Source organism: Leucoraja erinacea, chromosome 15, assembly GCF_028641065.1.
Source record: "Leucoraja erinacea ecotype New England chromosome 15, Leri_hhj_1, whole genome shotgun sequence".
NCBI classification, from domain to species: Eukaryota; Metazoa; Chordata; class Chondrichthyes; order Rajiformes; family Rajidae; genus Leucoraja; species Leucoraja erinaceus.
Window position 1 is genome coordinate 14,880,118 of NC_073391.1, and position 21,725 is coordinate 14,901,842.

General features: G+C 42.8%; 1 protein-coding gene across 3 annotated transcripts in view; it reads left to right on the forward strand.

The window, feature by feature from the left end:
• adam12b (ADAM metallopeptidase domain 12b) overlaps positions 1-21,725 on the forward strand; it is a 328,163-nt gene that overhangs the window by 276,349 nt on the left and 30,089 nt on the right. For all 3 annotated transcript variants that reach the window (XM_055646711.1, XM_055646710.1, XM_055646712.1), the window contains 3 exons: positions 227-316; positions 5,601-5,796; positions 7,899-8,007. In XM_055646711.1, the coding sequence (XP_055502686.1) occupies positions 227-316; positions 5,601-5,796; positions 7,899-8,007 (395 nt within the window). The remainder of the gene's footprint in view (positions 1-226; positions 317-5,600; positions 5,797-7,898; positions 8,008-21,725) is intronic.

Genomic DNA, 21,725 nt, shown 5'->3' on the forward strand with positions numbered 1-21,725 from the left:
TAACATAATAAATGGTATAATATATGTCAGGAAGATGCTATATTATGGCAAATAACACACAGGTTTTAGATTTTACTCTGATGTATGGAACCAGACTTTGGTGCTTTGTCACCTTATAAAGGTCACAATTCAAAAGTATATTTGTATTCTAGTAACTAACTGTCTTGTCCTTCAATAAATGTATAGACACAAGTAACCATACGAGTTTCTTTTTTTCTCTTTTGAGGAATGTACCAACCCTTGCTGTAATGCAAGTACTTGCACACTGAAGCCCGAGGCAGTTTGTGCTCATGGACTTTGCTGCAAAGATTGCAAGGTAACTGAATCCTTCAAGAACTGAGGTTCCTTCTCTTATAATCCATAATCAAAATCATAATCATACTTTATTAGCCAAGTATGTTTTGCAACATACGAGAAATTTGATTTGCCATACAGTCATACCATTAAAAGGCAACAAAACATTCAAAATACATTTTAACATAAACATCCACCACAGTGACTCCTCCACATTCCTCACTGTGATGGAAGGCGAAAAAAAAAAAGTTAAATCTCTTCCCTTCTTTGTTCTCCCGTGGTCGGGGGACTCAAGCCTTCCGTTGACGGGATGATCTTGGCTCCCGTAGCCGGCGGTCATGCCCTCCGCGTCAGGCGATCAAGCTCCCGCTTCGGGGGAATCTCAGCTCCCCCGCGCTGAGCGATCGGACCCCGCGTCGGGGCTGGTCGAACCTTCTGCGACTTGGAGCTTCCCGACATAACAAACAGACATTTTCCATCCAAAGACCCCAACAATACCTTTGTTAGCACACGTGTTGTAAAGTGATATGTTGTCGAATAACAGATAGAATAACAGCGTATGCTGCATTTATGAGATAATTAATAGAAATATGTTAAAGTGTAGAACAGCAACCAAATGTAGAAGATAGACACAAAAAGCTGGAGTATCTCTGCAGGTCAGGCAGCATTTCCGGATAAAAGGAATAGGTGACATTTCTGCTCAAGACCCTTCTTCTGAGTGAGAATCAGGGGAGAGGAAAACAAGAGGTATAGAGGTACTTAGGAAAAATGAATGAAAGATATGCAAAAAGCAACGGTGATCAAGGTAAGGTGGAGCCCACAATGGTCCATTGTTGGCTGTGGGGTAGGTGATAATGAATTATACAGACAGTGAAACTCAACAAAATGACGGTGAAACTAGTACAATAACGGGGGCGGAGAGAGAGGGGATGCAAGAGTTACTTGGACGTTAGAGAACAATATTTATACCCCTGGGTTGTAAGCTGCCCAAGCGAAATATGAAATTGCTAAATTATATTTATAATCTTGAACCATCACGAAAAGAAGCAGAAATAATTTTACAGGACTTCTAAATAATAATTGCTGTTGCATAACATTAGCTTCTTTAAAATCGAAATTTGAACTGGTTCCCTCCCTGCAAATAGAGTGCAAGAGTTCATAGTTCATTGTTGCCCGGTTGATGAGCATTCTTCCAGCCCTTCTTCCCATTTTCTGCCAAGTCTGTGTCCCAGTAGAGAAAGTTATTAGGGATAATGATCCATACTTTTTGCATGGATCTTAATTAATAAATGTAGCAGAATGTATTGACAAAGGGTTCTGAACATGCCTAATCACCTCCTCTTTAAAAAATAGAACGTAATTTTAGAATGTGGGAAAGCCAAAAAAACTATAACACAGAAGAAGGCCAATTCGCCCAGTGCAGCAATGGCAAGTGAAAAATTGCTTTCCAGCCTAATGCCATTATCCAACTTTTGATCCATAACTTGTAATTTATGGCTCTCCAAGTATGTTTTAATGCAACGATAATTTCTGCCCTGCATTCCCCTGGAGGGGGTTTCAAACCCTTAGAGATAAATCTTAGTTCAAAATTCTCGATTCATTCCTGCCAAATTTTTCATGCCCCCTAGGTATCAATCTCTCTGCAAAGGAGAATATTTGTTCCCTATGTTTAAATGCTGTGACCACATTACACGTTGCAAGAATACTCCATTCATCCATGATCTGACTATTTGGAAATCACAATGGTTTGCCATCTGGTTCACAGGTGAGGTTTCCCTTGCACTGTGAGACTCACCAGGGCCCCAGTTCCTACGTTTTCCTGTAATTCTCCACCATTGCCTTTTCCCACACTATCCTGCAACTCACCACTGCCCCTGGTTCCCACGCTCCCCCTGAAACTCACTGAGGTTCTCATTTCCGTGCACCCTTTAAATATGCTCAGTTCACTGAAATGTTTATTATATATATGATGTAACGTCTAAAGAACGTGAAGTTAAAGTGTGTTGGGGGATTACAAAAAAATAACATTTAATAATCGGGAAAATCTGCCAATATGGCAGCACCAAGTCTCAAGCATTGCTGATAATTGGAGTTTTATTGTATTCAAGCTATGCCTAAACTAATATTTTGTACAGATCTAGCATAACTTTCCTGTTCTAGTTCTCTACTCCATGGCTAACAAAGGAAACTTTTCCGTATATTCTTTTAACTGCCTTAGCTACCAGCAGCACAGTGACACAGTGGTAGAGTTGCTGCCTTACAGCGCCAAAGACCCGGGTTCCATCCTAACCATGCTGAGTTTGTATGATCTCCCTGTGAAATTGTGGGCTTTCTCCGGGTGCTCTGGTTTCCTCCCACATCCTAGAGACATGCATGTTTATAGATTAATTGGTCTGTAAATTGCTCCTCCTGTACAGGACATAGAACCAGGCCTTATCAGAGGAGGGGGGGGGGGGGGGGGGGGGGGGGGGGGGGACGAGTGCCGTTTGGCATGGGCCTCATGCCTGTTTGCTTCAAAGGGATCTTGATTTGGGGGCCTCTAAAATTGAGGAACCTCTGCTTGATCTTGGTTTGGGGGGCTCTAAAATTGAAATTGGCCTGGGCCTCAGTTCATCTATGAGAGGGCCTGCATAGAACTGGTAGTTGATGGTTGGCTTGGACTCAGTGGACCAAAGAGCCTGTTTTCCTGCCATCCCTCTAAACTAAACTAAACTAAACTAAACTAAACTAAACTAAACTGGCCTGCTACCTTCAGGAGTGTCTGTTTGTTTCTTTTGAAAATCAAAGGAAACTGAAAGGAAATGAGCTTTTCAATGCAAAAAGATGTGAAATAAAAAGTAAACAAAAAATGGGCCCTGATGAATAACAAACTATTTATTGTGTGCTTATCATTGTGAACAAATGTCATCTCCATCTTGGGAATATGCAAGAGCAAAGGCAGTATCCATGAGAAAAATAAGTTGGCATTTCAAGCCTAAGGACCTCATTTAGCACTGAAAGACCTTGTCATGAAAAAGCATTTTTTAGAAAAGAAAAATCAATAGAAAGGAGGAACAAAAAATCAGAAGAAAAGAAATAGAACGGTGTTTCAAACTTGCCAGGAAACAGAAAATGTTTCAATGATTGAAGTGACATTAACCAAAGACAAAGCGTAATGGAATGAACAAAGTCATCACCCAGCAATAGTATTCAACGAGTCTCTGTCTTTGGCTCAAGCACTTGCCTTTGAAAATCTCAAGTAGCAAGCTCCTGATTTCAACACTGCTGGGAATTCACAGAAACTGATCATCAGAAATTCTCCAGTCTTCTTTTCTACTGTGATGTTCCTTTTTAAATGGTATCCAAGTCTGAAATCTTCCCATCATGATGATGGAGTTAACACTATAACATCGACTAAACAGCTTCTTCCACTCCTCAGATTCTACCCTGACCTATCTTTCGTCTTCTTTCCTTTTTCATATTTCTAGCATCTGCAATGAATTTTCATCACAGCTTTCTCATTTGGTTTCATTAAATGCCATTTCATGATTTAATGTTAATCTTAACAAATTGTTTATTCATAAAATTGTTAGTCACACTTTTACACGGCAGCTGCCTCCACTATTCTGATGGCACTTACATTTCTGGATTCTAGTTCAAGATGAGACTAACACTTAAAGCTGCATGATGTATCTGATCATGTACCAGTTTGGCCAAATGCCAGTGGGAGACCAGATACAAGCCTGGGTTGGAGCCACGTGAAAACATAGCCATTTTCCCTCTCACTGCTGATGAGAATGTGTAGATAATGCTCATAAGGCAGTAGGCAAGGATAAATAGTTTTAATTAACTTATTCGTTGCTCATTTTAACATTATAAATAGCTAATTGGCATGAGTATGTTTTAATTGGGCTAGTGATTGCTAATGGTGTTGTTTCACCTTTATGTTGACACCAGAAAGGGTTTTTAATTACAGGTATCACATATAGAAATCTTGCAAGATGTGTGCAAGATTTATCTGTAATTGAAAAGAGCTAGGAAAATATTTTCAAGATTTTAACATGCATTACTACCACATGAGGCCCTCTGCTGGTCGCGGAATGTGAAAGTATTTCAGCATTTTCTGTAAACCTATTGATTAGTCTGACTCAGTCATTTCTGAAATGATAATGACCTGGGCCAGATTTAACTGGGAATGCAAAATGAGAGAGGAACTATTTCACCAGTCTGTCCGCACTGATACCACAGCAGGTGGAAAGGGAAGGGGTTCCACATGTCTTCTGGTCTGACGGGAGATTTTCTGATCAGTTTCTGTGAATCCCCAGCAGTGTTACAATCAGGAGCATCTTACTTGGGATTTTCAAGGGTAAGAATGAATGCTGCCAAAAGTAGCTTAAAAACTCTGAGCCTAAACTCACTTCGGCACATTGGGCAGCACAGTGGCACAATGATAGGGTTGCTGCCTTACAGCGCCAGAAACCTAGGATTCATCCTGACTACGGGTGCTGTCTGTATGGAGATTGTACATTCTCCCTGTGATAGTGTGCGTTTTTTCCAGCTGTTCCTGTTTCCTCCCACACACCAAAGACATACAGGGTTGTATGTTCATTGGCTTCTGTAAATTGTAAATTGTCCCTAGTGTGTTGAATAGTGCTAGTGTACAGTGATCGCTGGTTGGTGGGGTCTCAGAGGGCTGAAGGGCCTGTTTCCACGCTGTATCCCACAGTAAGTTCACATCCTGTGGGTTATTTCGGCTTTTCCAAAAAGAACGGCATCTATACGAGAGTTTTCTCTGACAGTTTCCATTATGGTTATTTACCTTTTCCCCTCCATTATACATTAGCCCCGTAATAATCAGTACGCTTATATATTTTAATATACTTTGGGCGCCTGAGTTATTGGTAAGGCCAGCATTCATTGGTATATCACTGACTAATTTGTGAAGGTGATGAGATTCTTATATCACGCCCATGTGATATAGAAATGCCACATAAACATGTTTTAATACAACAGAATAACTTACTACATCATTTCAAGTGACAGTTAAGATCACGCATATTAGCATGAGACAAAAGCCACATATAGATTTGACAAGGTATGATCAACTGGCTTGTTTTCCTGATGAAAATTCCTGAATTCGGCAGGTTTTTACTTCATGTAAAATATTGCTTAAATTCATTTTAAGTGAAAATATTGCAATCTATTGCATTTTTCACTTCTATTGCAGAACAGGGTATCATGCTGTTGTCATTAGCTTCATAAGGATCATTGTAACTTCAAACCCTTTGAATCATTTAACATTTTATTTTTTTTTATGTGCTTTGCAGTTGAAGCCTCCAGGAACCCCCTGCAGAGATTCCAGCAATTCTTGTGATCTGCCTGAGTTTTGTACTGGAACAAATGCACAGTGTCCAGCCAATGTATATCTACACGATGGGCAACCCTGTCATAAGAAAGATGGCTACTGTTACAATGGAATTTGTCAGACTCACGAACAACAGTGTATTACTCTGTGGGGACCAGGTAGATGATGATTACTAAAATCTATCTATAATACTGCAAGAAAATCCTATTATTGAGTTCTCTTTGGAATGTATTCAAATTCAAAGCTGGAATGCTATTAATAATCTGACACTTAATGATGTTGTGTATATGGCAAGGCAACATTCTGTTTACATGTTCAATTCTCAACTACAGTCATGATCACAGTGAATGGCAGTACTAGCTCGAAGGGCCGGATGACCTACTCCTGCACCTATTTTCTATTCAGTCCAATACATGATCAAATTGTTCTAAATAGTGTTAATGATTGTGCAACCTTCAATTCTATTTACAACTCCCCAGAAAATAATTCAGTCCACAGTTGCATACAAAAAGATCTCGACAAGACTCAAAACACATCTGGCAGCCATCACAATGAATATCCTCATGGTCTCATGTATACTTCACCCTACCATCACCAACAAACCACAGAATCAACCCTGACTCAATGAAGACCACAGGCAGAGCTAAGTGATTTTATAACAAAAGAATCGGACCAAAGCTTTGGAGTCTTACAACTGTTGGTAATGAATCGAGGTAGTCAAACATCTCCTTCATACACAAGGCTGAAGCATTCACAACCATCTTCAGTCAGAAGATGTCCCAAACTCAGTTTTATCTTGTGAAATTGTTTGATATACTGAACACAACAATGAATCTGGCACCAGACAAGATAGGAAATGTAGGAGTAACGATCCATTCTCCAGCCAAGCTTTTCCAGTGCCATTACAACACTGGAATCAACCCAACATTGTGGACACATTGAACAGGTTCATTTACAAAAAACACGGTAAATCCAATCCAGTCCAATACCACTCAATCAGCCTACACTTGAATTGAAGCAAAGTTATAGAAGGTGACATTAACATTGCTGTAATGCAGCACTTAATCCCAATAATCTGCAGGACCACAGCTCCACACATTAACACAAACATGGATCAAAAGGCATAGTCCAGATATGAGACAAGAGTGTCATAGAGACATAGGGCTATTCAGCAAGGAATCAGGCCACTCGCCCCGCCATGTCATGTCAACCAAGTTGATTTCTGGCCTAGTCCCATTTGCCTACATTTGACCCATATCCCTCCAGTAACCTTGACATCAAGTTTCATTTAAACGAATGTGGCAACTGGGGCCCCTGATAAAACTGAAGTCAATTTGCATCATGGAGTAAAACAGTTCAATGATTGTCATTATGCCTCACACAAACAAACAAGCTGTTCTTGGGTGTTGGAGGACAGTATCTCTGCCCATGTAAATCACAGCCTCAAGGACCTCCAGATGCCCAGCCCTGACTTACCCCTGTCAGCGATGAGTTTTCCTTGTTCTTCATAAAGCTGTCCAGCCATTGGCTTTTGGCATAGCTCACGGCTGATGGAGAGTGTCTGCAAAAAGGCACTTGTGTGCAGGAAGGAATATTGAGTTCACCTGTAGGAAAGCCTGCAGTGCGCACTGCTTTGGAATGAAATTGAGGTTAGAATTGTTTGATTTATGTCAATAACCAATTTACTTCAGCTGGTTATTTATGACTGTATATTACTCTATACATATAAGAAGCTACCCCAGGTATTATTCGGTCACCTGTTATGCTTTATGAAATATTGTTACTGGGTACATTATGTTAAAAAAAAAAGAAACATAATATTAGTATTTTCATTATTTGCCTTTCAAGCCTGTGTCCATATTTTGTTGGGGGGAGGTGGGAGGTGGGGGGGGGGGGGGGGGGGCCTGGGTATGGGGGGTGGTAGGGTGGTATGGTGGCGCAGCATTAGAGTTACTGCCTTGGAGCACCAGGGACCCAGGTTTGATCTTGATTACAGATGCTCTCTAGACAGAGTTTGTACGTTTTCCCTGTGACCACTTGGGTTATCCCCGGGTGTTCCAGTTTCCTCCCACACTCTAAAGCCGTTCAGGTTTGTGGGCTAAATAGGCTTTGGTAAAATAGTAAATTATCCCTTGTGCATTGGACAGTGTTAGTGTACAGGGTGATCACTGGTCAGCGCAGACTCAGTGGGCTGAAGGGCCTGTTTCCATGCTGTATCTCTAAAGTCTAAAATCTGAAGTCTAATTGTTCAACTCTTTAGGTGCCAAACCTGCCCCTGGAATCTGTTTTGAAAGAGTAAACTCAGCGGGTGATCCGTATGGTAATTGTGGAAAGGATTCAACTGGTTCGTTTGCAAAATGTGAGATCAGGTACACACAATACATCCATTACCTTCTCAAGCTACATGCAATTGATTCCGACTTGTGCTCTATAATCAGCTTGCAGAACATTTTATGTGATTTTACAAGCCTCCACTTAGCTTTTATTGTTAATTATCATTTTACTGTTTTCCCCTCTGATGATTATTATTTTCATGCAACAGCACAATCTTTTGGATTTGTTGACATTTGACCTGTTCCATAATGGAGTAAACCACCTTTGAAGTGTAATGAGAAATGTGAATGTGTACAGAATTCAGAGAGTACCCTACTGACTAATTGTTTGATTTTATATGTCTGTTCCGCTTTATTTTTTTGCAAGACAGGAGCTCTAATATCCAGGGAAAAACACAGCTCTCTTATTTGAAAATCTGCCAATTTATTGGACTGCAGTAAATAAGGCATTTTGTTTTACGAACTCTGTGATCAATTTTGAACTTGATAGGTTATTACAGTGGCTAATCGGTAAAAGAGGTTCCATGCAATTAAAATCACTTTTCCATAATAATCAATTCAATGTACAATCAAAATATATACTCTCCATCCATTTTCCAAAATACTAACTTGATACAACATTCTTGTGTGTGTGTGTGTGTGTGTGTGTGTGTGTGTGTGTGTGTGTGTGTGTGTGTGTGTGTGTGTGTGTGTGTGTGTGTGTGTGTGTGTGTGTGTGTGTGTGTGTGTGTGTGTGTGGTAATCTTGCTAAATTAAAAAAATAACAGACAGCTATGATATTAACACATTTATAGGTTTATATATATTGGGTAAATCTTGTTTTTGGACAGACAGACAGACAGACAGACAGACAGACAGATAGCAATAATTTATATAAACCTTTAAATATGTTATCATCGCTACCTAGTTTATTTTAGCAAGATAATATTGTATATCCAATTGCATTGTCGAGTTCCTTTATTAACCTACATTGAATATTCATTATGCTGTTTCGATCCTGTACCCTGTCCCCTCTATACATCCTGTTGATGTTTTGCTTATACAACCCATGTAATGACAGTTTGCAATGTCTGATTGACGTCATGAGTGCATTGGACAAATTTCCACCATATCTTGCGGGGCTCTGCACCAGTTTATTTCACGATTGCTTTAGAAACGTTGGATTTTAATTTCAGTCAGCTGAAATTTCAGTTTGAAGGCCGAAATATTGGATTGTGGCCAAAGTGCAAGAAACTGCAGATACTTATCATGCTGCATGCAACTGTAGAGGACAGCTGACAACACTTGCTTGTAACCTATGACCTGCCACTGGCTGATGCAGCTCTTGAGACTGCCTGCTAGCCACGGGCCAAGGAGCAGGAGCAGCTGGTTCGGGCATCAGGCTCCTCCAGCTTCCACACTATCTCATTATCTCTCACTTAGACACTGCAGGTGGTCAGTAATTCATATGAACTACAAGGGTAGTTTTTTTAATGCAAGAGAGGTTGACAGTGATACGAGCCTGATAAATAATTGAGTTACATAATGCAGCCCTAAAAGTAGCAGAACGTGAAAAATAAAGCAATCTATTATTTCTCATTTTAAGAGTGAAAATACAACAAGAAGGTAAAAACAATTTAATCACTATATACTTTACTCTGGCACAGAGAGATTTCCTTCATACTTAAATTGACAGACTATCCTTCTGCCTAATTTCCCCTCAAGGCTTGAACTGTGGTATTCTTGATCCACATGGTTGGTGGCACATCCTACAGTTTCTTCCAAACTGGAATGGAAGAAAGAAAGTTCGTATTCAGTATTCAGTATTCAGTATTTATTTAATATCATTTTCACTGAGTACTTGCATACACAGAGGAAACGAAAATTCAGTCATAGGAATAATAAGAGAGGGGTTTGTAAAACAAAGGGAGTATCTCTGTTGGGGTGAAATCAAATGATTTAAAGTGGTAGTTAGACTTGTCTGGGTAACCTGTTGTTAACAAGCCTGTGGGACATTTCCGGCAGGCCAGACTATAAGGAGAGAGCAAAACTGTGCAAAAGTGGTGGCAGACTGGTTCTGATACAGTCAGAGAGAAAGGGTGAATCGTCAATGTTAGGAGATCTTAATGTGGAGTCTCTTTGCCCAGATGGAGGAAAAACTGCTGTTCTTCAAGCTTGCATTGGACCTCATAACAGTGCTGGAGAGTGCAGATAGGGAAGTTCCAATGGAGTGGTGAATTAAAGTAATAGGTGACAAGAAGAACATGGTCACTCCTGTGGATTGAATGCAGGTGCCCAGTAAAACAATCATCCAACTTGCATTTGGTTTCTCCATTATTGAGGAAACCACATTGCAACACCAAAGGCAATGTGCTGGATTGGAAGAAAGGCAAGTGAATCATTGCTTCATGTGGGAAGACTGATTGAATTCAAGGGTGGTGCATTTGCTGTGGTTGCTAGCAAGTCCCATAAAATGGGGAATGATTGGTGGGGATGGAAAAGTGGAGAATGGAATGGAGTTCTTGCAGGACAATAGGAATTGCAAGAATTCATGCAGGAATTGTGAATGGTGATGGGGAGAGAAGAGAAATCTGTGTCTGGTGATGGGACCTTGTTGGAGATGGTGGATATTGTGAAGGATAATCCATTGAATGCAAAAACGGTTAAGGTTGAAGATGAGAATCAACAGAAATCTCTTCTTGTTTAGTGCAGGAAGAGAAGTTGAGAGCAGAGGTTTGAGATAAAGATGAGATGTGGTCAAAGGCAGACACAAAATGCTGGAGTAACTCAGTGGGACAGGCAGCATCTGTGGCGAGAAGGAATGGGTGACGTTTCGGGTCAGACCCTTCTTCAAACTGTGGTCAAGGACTGTGCCACTGTGAAAGTGATTAATGCAATATTCGGAATTCAGATTATATCCGTATCCTTGCATAATTCATCTTTTTTGCTCTATTAACTTTTGATGTCTCTTCATTATGTAATGCACATTGGACAAACTTTTTCCCATTTTCCCATTTGCGAAGCTTCTTTTTTGTCTACCTAAAGTCATCCACAAAAACACAAAAACCTTGGCCATACTTTATCCTTTCTCTCTTTTGCCTTATGCTTCACTCCTTGTAGTTTAGTTTAGAGATACAGTGCGGAAACATGCCCTTCGGCCCACCGGATCCATGCTGACCAGCGATCCCTGCACATTAACATTATCTTACACACACTAGGGACAATTTTTACATTTACCAAACCAATGTACCTACATACCTGTATGTCTTTGGAGTGTGGGAGAATACCGAATATCTCAGAGAAAACCCTCACAGGTCACGGGGGGAACATACCAACTCCGTACGGACAGCACCCGTAGTGGGGTTCGAACCTGGGTCTGCGGCGCTGCAAGTGCTATAAGGCAGCAACTCTACCACTTTGCCACCATGCCACCCCTTATACTTTGTGTTGTTATCGACCACCCAACATTGCTAGCGGGGTGTAAGCATTTTCATGAGTTAATTCTACCCTTGTAGTTACTTCTGGCTGGTCTCTTGGATTTTACATGTGTCCAGTCACTGCTGAGCAAGTCTGTGAAACTTCAATTACCTTAGAATCATGATATCATTAAGAAAGTGCTCATGGAATTTCCCTACTCCTTTAAATGGGTTGAAATGTGCTGGTAATGCATTTAATGCGTTCTCCATTTGAAGGCTTTATAGTTTGGCTACAATTCTTTCCCTAGTGACCAATGAGAGAAAGCAACTATTTCCATCTACGGTTCATTATCTGCTATTGCTGGCTCAGTATGAACTCATTCTCACTTATTTTGTTAAATTACTTGGTCGGAAAACCAGTAGCTCAGGCAATCCTGTACTATTTGAATTGAATCCCACAGCTTGTCGATTCTCAGTGGACTTCTACAGATTATCTCAACTGGGAGGGATCACGTCACATTCACATTCTGTTATAGACAGGCTATCTAAATTCCATCACCTATACATATTCTACAGAGATACTGCCTGACTGGTTGAATTACTCCAATGCTTTGTGACATTTTTAATCTAAATTTCAGTTTCTTTAACTACTATTTGATTCTGACAACAAATTTTAGTCTCTCTCCCTTCCCCACTCCCACTCCCCCACTCTCTCCCCTTCTCCATCTCTCTCTCCTCTCCTCTCCACTCTCTCTAAAGTATTAGAAAATATTCAATAGTTAGGCCTTTTTTTAAACTAATTATAAAAGTCAAAACATTTTTTTAAATGAAGGTATCTATCCAGGATCATTGCTGCAAAAAAGTTACCTTGGTATGCCATAGTTTTTTAAAGAAAGTGAAAGCAAGTGTCAGGCCAGCCTTCCCTGCACTCACTTTCAGCAAAGGGAGAAAAGGTTTTGGAATTTCCAACACAAAACCTTCTTGCTGCATTGCAGAGAGCTTTGGGACACATGGTTTAACTTTTAAAGAGGTACTGACTTAATATAGCCATTATTATTAACAACCAATATTACCTATGAAGGATTATGCATTCAGATGAGTTGTAAAAATACTTAAGCTTGCTTTTGGGAGAGAGCCTGCTCTGCATCAATTTAAATACTGTACAAACTGGATAAAGCAAAGCCTGTGATTAATTGCAAACTATATCAGTAACAGGGCTTGAAACCTCTGTTGAACATTTGCGCATACAATTCAGGTGACAAATGCCAATTTCAGGTGGATGGCCTGAAATATGATTGTGTGCCCTTTCCAATATGGCTCGCACTGTACTTCTAAAGCAGGTTGAACAGAAGCAAGGCTAATGTCATTCTCTGAGAGAGATATAGTCCATATATTGTTCAGAGCTCATTTAAATTTGAGAGAGTTTCATAAAAGGAATGTGTTCTACCAAAAATGGACCCAGGTGGCTGAATTCTGCAATGAATACAAAAAACCTTTCAACCAGGAAAATTGCTTTTTGAAGCATTGGAGCTGTAGCAACTGATTTCATTCCATGTCAGAAAATTAACCATCAGAATGGCTTTTGTAAAAATATCCCAAGTCAATTCTGGATAGCTGTGCATGAATTTATGAAAAGAGCAGCAGGGATGTACCAGTGCCTTCAGTTTCCATGGATATGTGGAAATGATATTTCAAACAATATGATAGCATTATGAGGTGTCTTGTCTTGGCCCAGACAGTATATTTTAAGTTGAATGCAGTGATCTGAAATTGCTTTGGACTTTAGGGTTAAGTCAACCTTTAGGTTGTCCACAACTTAATCCAGACTTGTTTAAGCAACTATAAATTCCTTAGGAAATGGTACCATACACACCTCTAACCTTTCAGGCCCTGGTCAGTAGAGTTTAAAATGAAAGAACATATTTGAAAGCCAAAGTCTTATTTTTGGAAAATTCTTACGTATCCACTACAAAGGGAATACTAACCCCAATTTAATTTTATTCATGGTCCTTCGAAGTTTTGTTTATTGTGACATGTAGTTCCTTGTGTATTATTTGACATACTTGTGTAATATATAGACATTAAATAGGTGATAATAAGGTGTGCCTGATAACTGTAAGTTTTGTATTTAAAGTTAAATACAGCACTAAACACAAAGTGCTAGAGGCACTCAGCGGGTCAGGCAGCAACTGTGTAGGGAATGGACAGACGATGTTTCGAGCCGGGATCTTTTTCAAACTAATGGATGGACTGAATCTGAAGAAGGGCCCCGACCTGAAACGTCATCTGTTCATTCCCTCCAGCATTTACGCTCGGTTCGAGAAGGGCAACACCACCCCAGGTCTGCCGACTATCGACAATACCGCCAGCGGGCTGGCTACCGAAGCTGAAGGGAGGAATGTGCACACATTCTCGTTGTCCGAGCACGACGTGAGGAGGGCTCTGACACGGGTGAACACGAGAAAAGCTGCAGGCCCCGATGGCATCTCGGGGCGAGTACTCAAGTCCTGTGCCACGCAGCTAGCTCCGGTGCTCACTACATTATTCAACCTCTCCCTGGACAAGTCCGTGGGCCCTGCCTGCTTAAAAAAATCCATCATTGTACCGGTACCAAAAAATGCCTCCCCAGCCTGTCTGAATGACTACCGTCCGGTGGCCCTTACCTCGATAGTCATGAAATGCTTTGAGAGGCTGCTGAAGAAACACATCTGCGCCTTCCTCCCTCAGAACATCGACCCGTTGCAGTTCGCATACTGTCCGAACAGGTCCACGGACGATGCGGTCTCCCAGGTCTTGCACACCGCTCTCTCCCATCTGGACAGCCAGAAGGGGGGCTACGTGAGGATGCTGTTCATAGACTACAGTTCAGCCTTCAACACGATAGTCCCCACCAGACTGGCCGGGAAGCTAATGGAATTGGGGCTCAACACCTCCCCTGTGTGTCTGGGTCCTGGACTTTCTCACCGCCAGGCCCCAGGTAGTCAAGATGGGAGGGAATACATCAAAGTCCCTCACCCTGAGCACAGGATCGCCCCAGGGTTGCATCCTCAGCCCCCTATTGTACTCCCTGTACACACATGACTGTGTGGCTAGGTTCAGCTCCAATTCAATAATTAAGTTTGCTGATGACACTGTGGTGGTGGGCCTGATCTCAGACAACGATGAGAAGGCCTACCGGGAGGAGGTGGCTGATCTAGCACTCTGGTGCCAGGATAACAGCCTCCTCTTGAACATCAAAAAAACGAAGGAGCTGATCATGGACTTTAGGAGGGCACATCTTCCGAGGACCTACACTCCATTGAGGATAAATGGGGATCCTGTGGATAGGGTGAACTATTTTAAATATATGGGTGTCCACATCTCCGAGGGTATGACATGGGCATCACACACCTCAGCACTCGTGAGTAAGGCAAGGCAGCGCCTTTACCACCTCAGGCAATTGAGGAAATTCAGAGTATCTCCGACGATCCTCCAGTGCTTCTACGCAGCGGCGGTGGAAAGCATCTTGTCCGGGAACATTACCATCTGGTTTGGGAATTGCTCTGTCAAGGACAAGAAGACTCTGCAGAGAGTAGTGCTTTCGGCCGAACGTACTATGGGAACTTCACTTGCCCCCCTGCAGGAACTATACATCAGGAGGTGTAACTCCAGAGCCAACAATATCATGAGAGACCCCTTCCACCCCTGCAACGGACTGTTCCAGCTGCTACGGTCAGGCAAACGCCTCCGTTGCCATGCGGTGAGAATGGAGAGGTTGAGAAGGAGTTTCTTCCCAGAGGCCTATCTCACCAGGGACTAACTCTACTGAACGTTTTTCCTTCCATTATTTATTATGTAAAATAATATGTGTGTTATGATTGTGTTTATAGTTTGTTTGGTTGTTTGTCTTTTGCACAAAAGTCCGCGAGCATTGCCACTTTCATTTCACTGCACATCTCGTATGTGTATGTGACAAATAAACTTGACTTGACTTGACTTGAGATGGTACTTAACCCACTGAGTTCTCCCCAACACTTTGTTTATAGCTCAAGATTCCAGCATTTGCTCTTTCTTGTGTCTGCAGATTTATCACAGTTTTGGTCGAGGGCTATTAGTAGTTTCTGCTCACCCACTTCCATGGAAGACGAGGAGTAGGCTACGTAGAGACCGTAGCAGGCTTCAGGATGATTCATGCACCAACCAGGAAAGCATGGTAGACTCGGTGGAAAGAGGCCAGAGAAGGGAAGATGTCATGTACCTTTAGTGGGAAGGGTCTATCTTGGCCTCCTACTGCAATAAGTACATCACTATCTGGCCCGATGCATTCCTCCCATTTCTCTCGTAGTTTAGTTTAGTTGAGAGATACAGAGCAGAAATAGGTCCTTCGGCCCACCGCGTCCACACCGACCTGTGATACCCACACATTAACACTATCCTACACACACGAGGGCCAATTTACATTTATACCAAGCCAATTAACCTATGAACCTGTACGTCTTTGGAGTGTGGGAGGAAAACGAAGATCTCGGAGAAAAGCCACGTGGGTTACGGGGAGAATGTACAAACTCCATACAAACAGCACTCATGGTCAAGATTGAACCGGGGTCTCTGGAGCTGTAAGGCAGCAACTCTACCATTACGCCACCGTGCCGCCTTATCGAGCAAATGCAGAGCTTCTAGCAAGGTACCAGCGGGCAGAGCAGGCCTATCCTGGCGATTCCTGTGAATAATTCAACAATGTTGATCAGCATTATATTGAGGTGAATTAGCAAAATCACCTGAAATAATGAGCTGGAATTTCCGCAAAGTAAATGACCAACTAAGCTCGCCATTTACCTACCTGACAGAATGGATTCCCTGCTGAAAACTTCCTCAATAAATGCAATCTTATCGGTGAGTGAACATAAATCCCACAGAAGTGCTGTGATAGCCAGTGAACATCCAAACATATTATTAAAAACTGTGGAGAATAAAACATATTTAAGTTTTCTTAAATTGAGACATGTAAGAAGACTAGAAAACAATTTGAAATCAACATGTTTAAATTAACTCGGTCAATTCAGAGATTGTCAATTATCTGTAAATTGCCTGTCTCCCTCTTAGACTTTCCTCTCCATTGAGATGAATGTCCCAGCAGTTGCATAGTCAGGGCTATTCTGATACAGATTCTGGAATTCACTGCACATAATGCAATCAGAATCAATCAGGACTTTCAAAGAGAAATTGGATAGGCACTTGAGGGAAATACACCTGCTGGGCTACAGGGAAAAAGTTCCAGAACCTGCTCCACAATGGTTCCATAGTTACTTGTAGTGGTTCCAGAGGCATTGCAGTTGTCTTTCTGCCCCAGTCATGCTGACCTTTCATGCTGTCTGTGTGGTGTTTGCACATTGCCTATGTGACCATATCAGTTTCGTCTGGCCGCCCCAGTTTCCACCCATGTTCTTTCCCAAAGTGTAGGGGTTGAGGTGGGAGAATCGGAAGCACTTTAATGGGCATGTGAGAGAGCAGGGAAATAAATGGGGGAATGCGATTTATATCTTTGCCCTGATCGCCGACAAAGACTAGATAGGCCAAATGGATTCCTTATGTATTGTACGAAACTGTGCAAGGAAAGGCCATCTGGGATGGAGGGAATTTGCGAGAATTAAATAGATGACTCTTCAAACTTGAGAACAGTATAAGTACCCCCAGCATATAAAGTACTATTGACACTGTCATAAAACATCATAATAAGTACTTTAATAAGAATACATACAGGAACCATTTACATAGGTAATGTGGGCTCGGAGTCGTAGCTTAAACTTAAGGCTGCTCGCATTCCACAAGATGGCATGGTGGAAACCCAACATGGATTACGGATCGGGTCAGCAATAGCAAAACCAGACATGGATCAAATCAGCAATAGTAATTGATCTACATCCTCCTCCTTAGGCTTTTGCCCATGCTAAATACAAGCATGCAAATACATAATATATAAGAATATAAAGTTAACTATCAGCTTCAGCGAAGCGGCAGAGGATGCAATATGAGTAATGTCAGTTATAGTTAGTTAGAGTCCAGGATCTACCTCTAGACAAAGTCTCTGTATCTTATCACAGGCCTGCAGACCGGTCCTGCACGCGTTCGGTACAGCCCCTCAGCTGCACTCTTTACAGGTGATACCGCCATAGATACAACCTTCACCGGGAGTTTCTCAGCAGGCGATGACTCAACCAGCACAGGTTTCACAGGGGACTTCTCCACAGGCCTTACAGGAGATTTTACCATCAACACCAGCCCCACTGGCGGTTCTTTCACAGGTGTAGAGACAAAGTCCTGATCCCAGAACCGCTCATGGTCTGCTGTCACATGTCCATCGTTTAAACAATCGTATCCATCCTCGGTCCAAAACCCATCATCTGGGTCATCCGCACAATCGTATCGAACTTGCTTCGATGGCGCCGGCTCATTCACTGGTAGAATATGTCTTTGGTTACGTCTGTAGAGACCTCCATCCGATTAATTCAAATAGGACATTGGTTCCGCGCACACCACTTTGACTGTGCCCATGTGGTCATATCCTTTCTAGGTCTGTAGTCGGACAGTCTGCCCCTCCGTCAGCGGTTGGAGAGGACAACTGGAACTGCAACAGTCTTTTGTGTCAGTCTTTTATGTTGCAACTGTGCCTGAACTACCTGAGGCTCGTAGACTTGTGGCTGAAGCAGGTGTCTAGAGACAGGAAGAATGGTTTGGGTCTGTCTGGACATTAGTCGCTGAGCCGGCGAACAATGCAACCACAGTTTGATAAGCCAGTGAGAGGATTTATTACAAAGTGCACTAATTTCTGGACTCTCCCAACATTGGGAACGTGCTTCCAGCCCCTAACATGCCCAAGCCCTTAACAATCTTATGTGTTTCAATGAGATATCCTCTCATCCTTCTAAACTCCAGAGTATACAAGCCCAGCTGCTCCATTCTCTCAGCGTATGACAGTCCCGCCATCCCAGGAATTAACCTTGTAAACCTACGCTGCACTCCTCTCAATAGCAAGAATGTCCTTCCTCAAATTAGGGGACAAAAACTGCACACAATACTCCAGGTGTGGTCTCACTAGGGCTCTGTACAACTGCAGAAGGACCTCTTTGCTCATATATTCGATTCCTCTTGTTATAAAGGCCAACATGCCATTCGTTTTCTTCACTGCCTGCTGTACCTGAATGCTTACTTTCATAGACTGATGTACAAGGACCCCCAGATCCCGTTGTACTTCCCCTTTTCCCAACTTGACGCCATTTAGATCCTTCCAAGACTGCAACTATCAGCGAGATGTCAGCGCCAACAGATGTTGCCAGCCTGCAGAGATTTCTGGGCAAGGTTACTTACCTCGGGATGTTCACTCCCAACTTCAGCGAGCTCTCGGCTCCCCCAGGGCAGCTTACTCACAAAGACACTGCCTGGACATGGCACGAACAACAGCAATGTGCTTTCGACACACTCAAACAACAGATGTCGCCCTCCCTGGTTTATTTTGATGTCAATCAGCCTGTCACTTTGACCTGCGACGCATCCCAGTACGGCCTCAGCGCTGCGTGCCTGCAGGATGGCAAACTTGTTGCCTACACTTCTAGAATGATGACGGACACGGAGACGAGATGCTCAGATTGAGAAGGAATTGCTGGCGATGGTCTTTGCATGTGTCAAATTCAACGATTACATCTTTGGTAAGGCTGTAACCATAGAGACTGACCAGCAGCCTTTAGTCACCATTTTAAACAAGCCTAATACATGCTGCTCCAGCGAGGCTGCAATGAATGATGCTGCAGCTCCAGAAGTACGACATCACTCTCAGTTACAAACAGGGTAAGCACATGTATCTGGCTGACACATTATCTCGTGCTCCCAGGAGGACAAATGCCAATCACGCAGCTGAAATGAACACTTTTGATGTTATGACAGTCGACTTTATTCGTCCTTCCCGTCAGGATACTTTGGTGGCTCGCACGGCAGAGCATGCCATCTGCAGATACTCACCTCAGTCATCAATCACGGATGGCCTAGCAAGCAGCATTTGCTTCCACCTACTGTTCAGCCCTACTTTCCTGTCCAAGATGAACTTGCCATTGAAAATGGAGTTATCATGAAGGGCCACAAGGCAGTGATCGCGGCTTCGCTCCAACACGAGTACTTTGGCGCCATAGACAGAGGATATCCCTGGTTCCGAGGCAATGGTACAGCCGGGATGTCTTGTGGCCCTTCATGATGAGCAAAGAGCATGTTTTTCTGGCCTGTTATGTCGGGTCACATACGCCAGAGGGTGCAGTCTTGTGCTGTGTGCAACAGCATGATGCCGCATCAACAGAAATAACTTATTTTGCAGCACCCTGTTCCTGACCTGCCGTGGTCCACCGTGGCTTTCGACATCTTTGACTGGCACATCAAACAATACTTGGTCCTGGTAGACTCCTACTCCGGGTGGTTCGAGATCGACTTGTTCCACACAACCTCTTCAGCGGCCGTCATCAAGAAACTTGCAAGACACTTCTCAGTCCATGGGGCGCCTCGCTCCCTCTTGTCCGATAATGGTGGACAATTCACGAGCCAGCGCTTTATGGACTTTGCGAGAGAATGAGACTTTAAGCACATCACCAACAGTCCGGAGTATCCCCAGTCATGTGGACCGGCTGAGCGGGCTGTCTGCAGTGCTAAGGAGGTCATGGAGAAGACCAGCAGATCCGGGTCTCATGTATTTTTTGATCTTCTCAATCTCCGCAATATTCCACGCAATCGCACGTATAAAGTACTATTGACACTGTCATAAAACTTCATAATAAGTACTTTAATAAGAATACATACAGGAACCATATACATAGGTAATGTAATGTAGACTCGAAGTCATAGCATGGCTACTCGCATTCCACAAGATGGCATGGTGGAAACCCGGTGTGTATTACGGATCGGGTTAGCAACAGCAAAAGCAGACATGGAACAAATCAGCAATAATGATTCATCTACACCCATGTCCCTGTTCATCAACACCCAGGGCCCTGCCATTCATTGGGTAAGTCCTGGCCTGGTTTGGTTTGTCAAAATACATAATTTGTATGTTAAATTCCACCTTTTACAGTTTCCCAATTGATCTGAATATTCTTGTAATTTGAGACAACATTTTTCACTGTCCAGTATACCACTCATTTTGGAGTCATCTGAAAACTTACTCATCATTGCCACCTGTATTCTCACCAAATTGTTAATATATATAAGATGCGCATCATGGGACCAGCACAGATCCCTGCGGCACGCTATTGGTCACAGGCCTTCAATCTGATAAACAACCCTCCACCACACTCCTTTGTCCCCGTCTATAATTTGGCTAACTCACCTTCAAGCACATGTGTTTAACTTTCCAGACCTGCTTACCCTTTGTGAGCTTGTCAAAGGCTTTGCTAAAGTCCATGTAGGTAACATCTATCAGCCTGCCCTTGTCAATTGATTTGGTCACCTCTTCAAAAAAAACCTCAACTAATTTGTGAGACACAATTTCCCATGCACAAAGCCATGCTATCTATCTTAATCGGTCCTTGCCTTTCCAAATGCAAATACATTTGGGTCTTTCAGAATCCCTTCAAGTAATTTTCCCACCGTTTATGTTAATCCCACCACCCTATAGTTGTTTGGCTTGGCTTTGCACCCTTCATAAAGGAAGGCAGAACATTAGCCACTCTCGGGGCTGGAACGGTGCTCCGGTGGCTGAGACGGCGTTCTGGCGGCGGCGGCCTGAGTCCGGGGTTCAGCTGCGGGCCAGTGGATGACGTCGTCAATAGCTGCGTCCGCTGGACTGGAGGGCGGCAGCTTCGACCACCCCCAGGCCGCGGTGTTTGAACCGGCCCGTTAGCGGAGCTCGGTGAGCCTCGGGACTGATATACCATCACCCGGTGGGGTATCGCCTCAGCGCAGAGGGAGAAGAGGAGGGAAGAGACTGCAGCCCTAAGATTTTGGCCTCCATCACAGTTTGGAGGTGCTTGGTGGACTCACTGTGGTGGATGTTAATTTGTGTTTACTGTCTGTTCTGTTGTCTATTATTGTATTATTGTATGTATGACTGCAGGCACGAAATTTCATTCAGACTGAAAGGTCTGAATGACAATAAAGGAAATTTAATTCAATTCAATTCCAGTCTTCCAGTACCTCACCCATGGTAAACAAAGAGACAAAAATCTGTGATGGTGCCCATCAAATTTTCCTCTTGCTCTCCCCAATATCCTGGGATATATCTGGTCAGGCCAAAGGTATAGCCGCCTTATTCAAGGCAACCAACACCTTTCGTAATGTAGATAAGTTTCACACTGCAGTTATCATTCTGAAGGAATGTTAAGGTCATGTTTCACTGGAGCTTCAGCC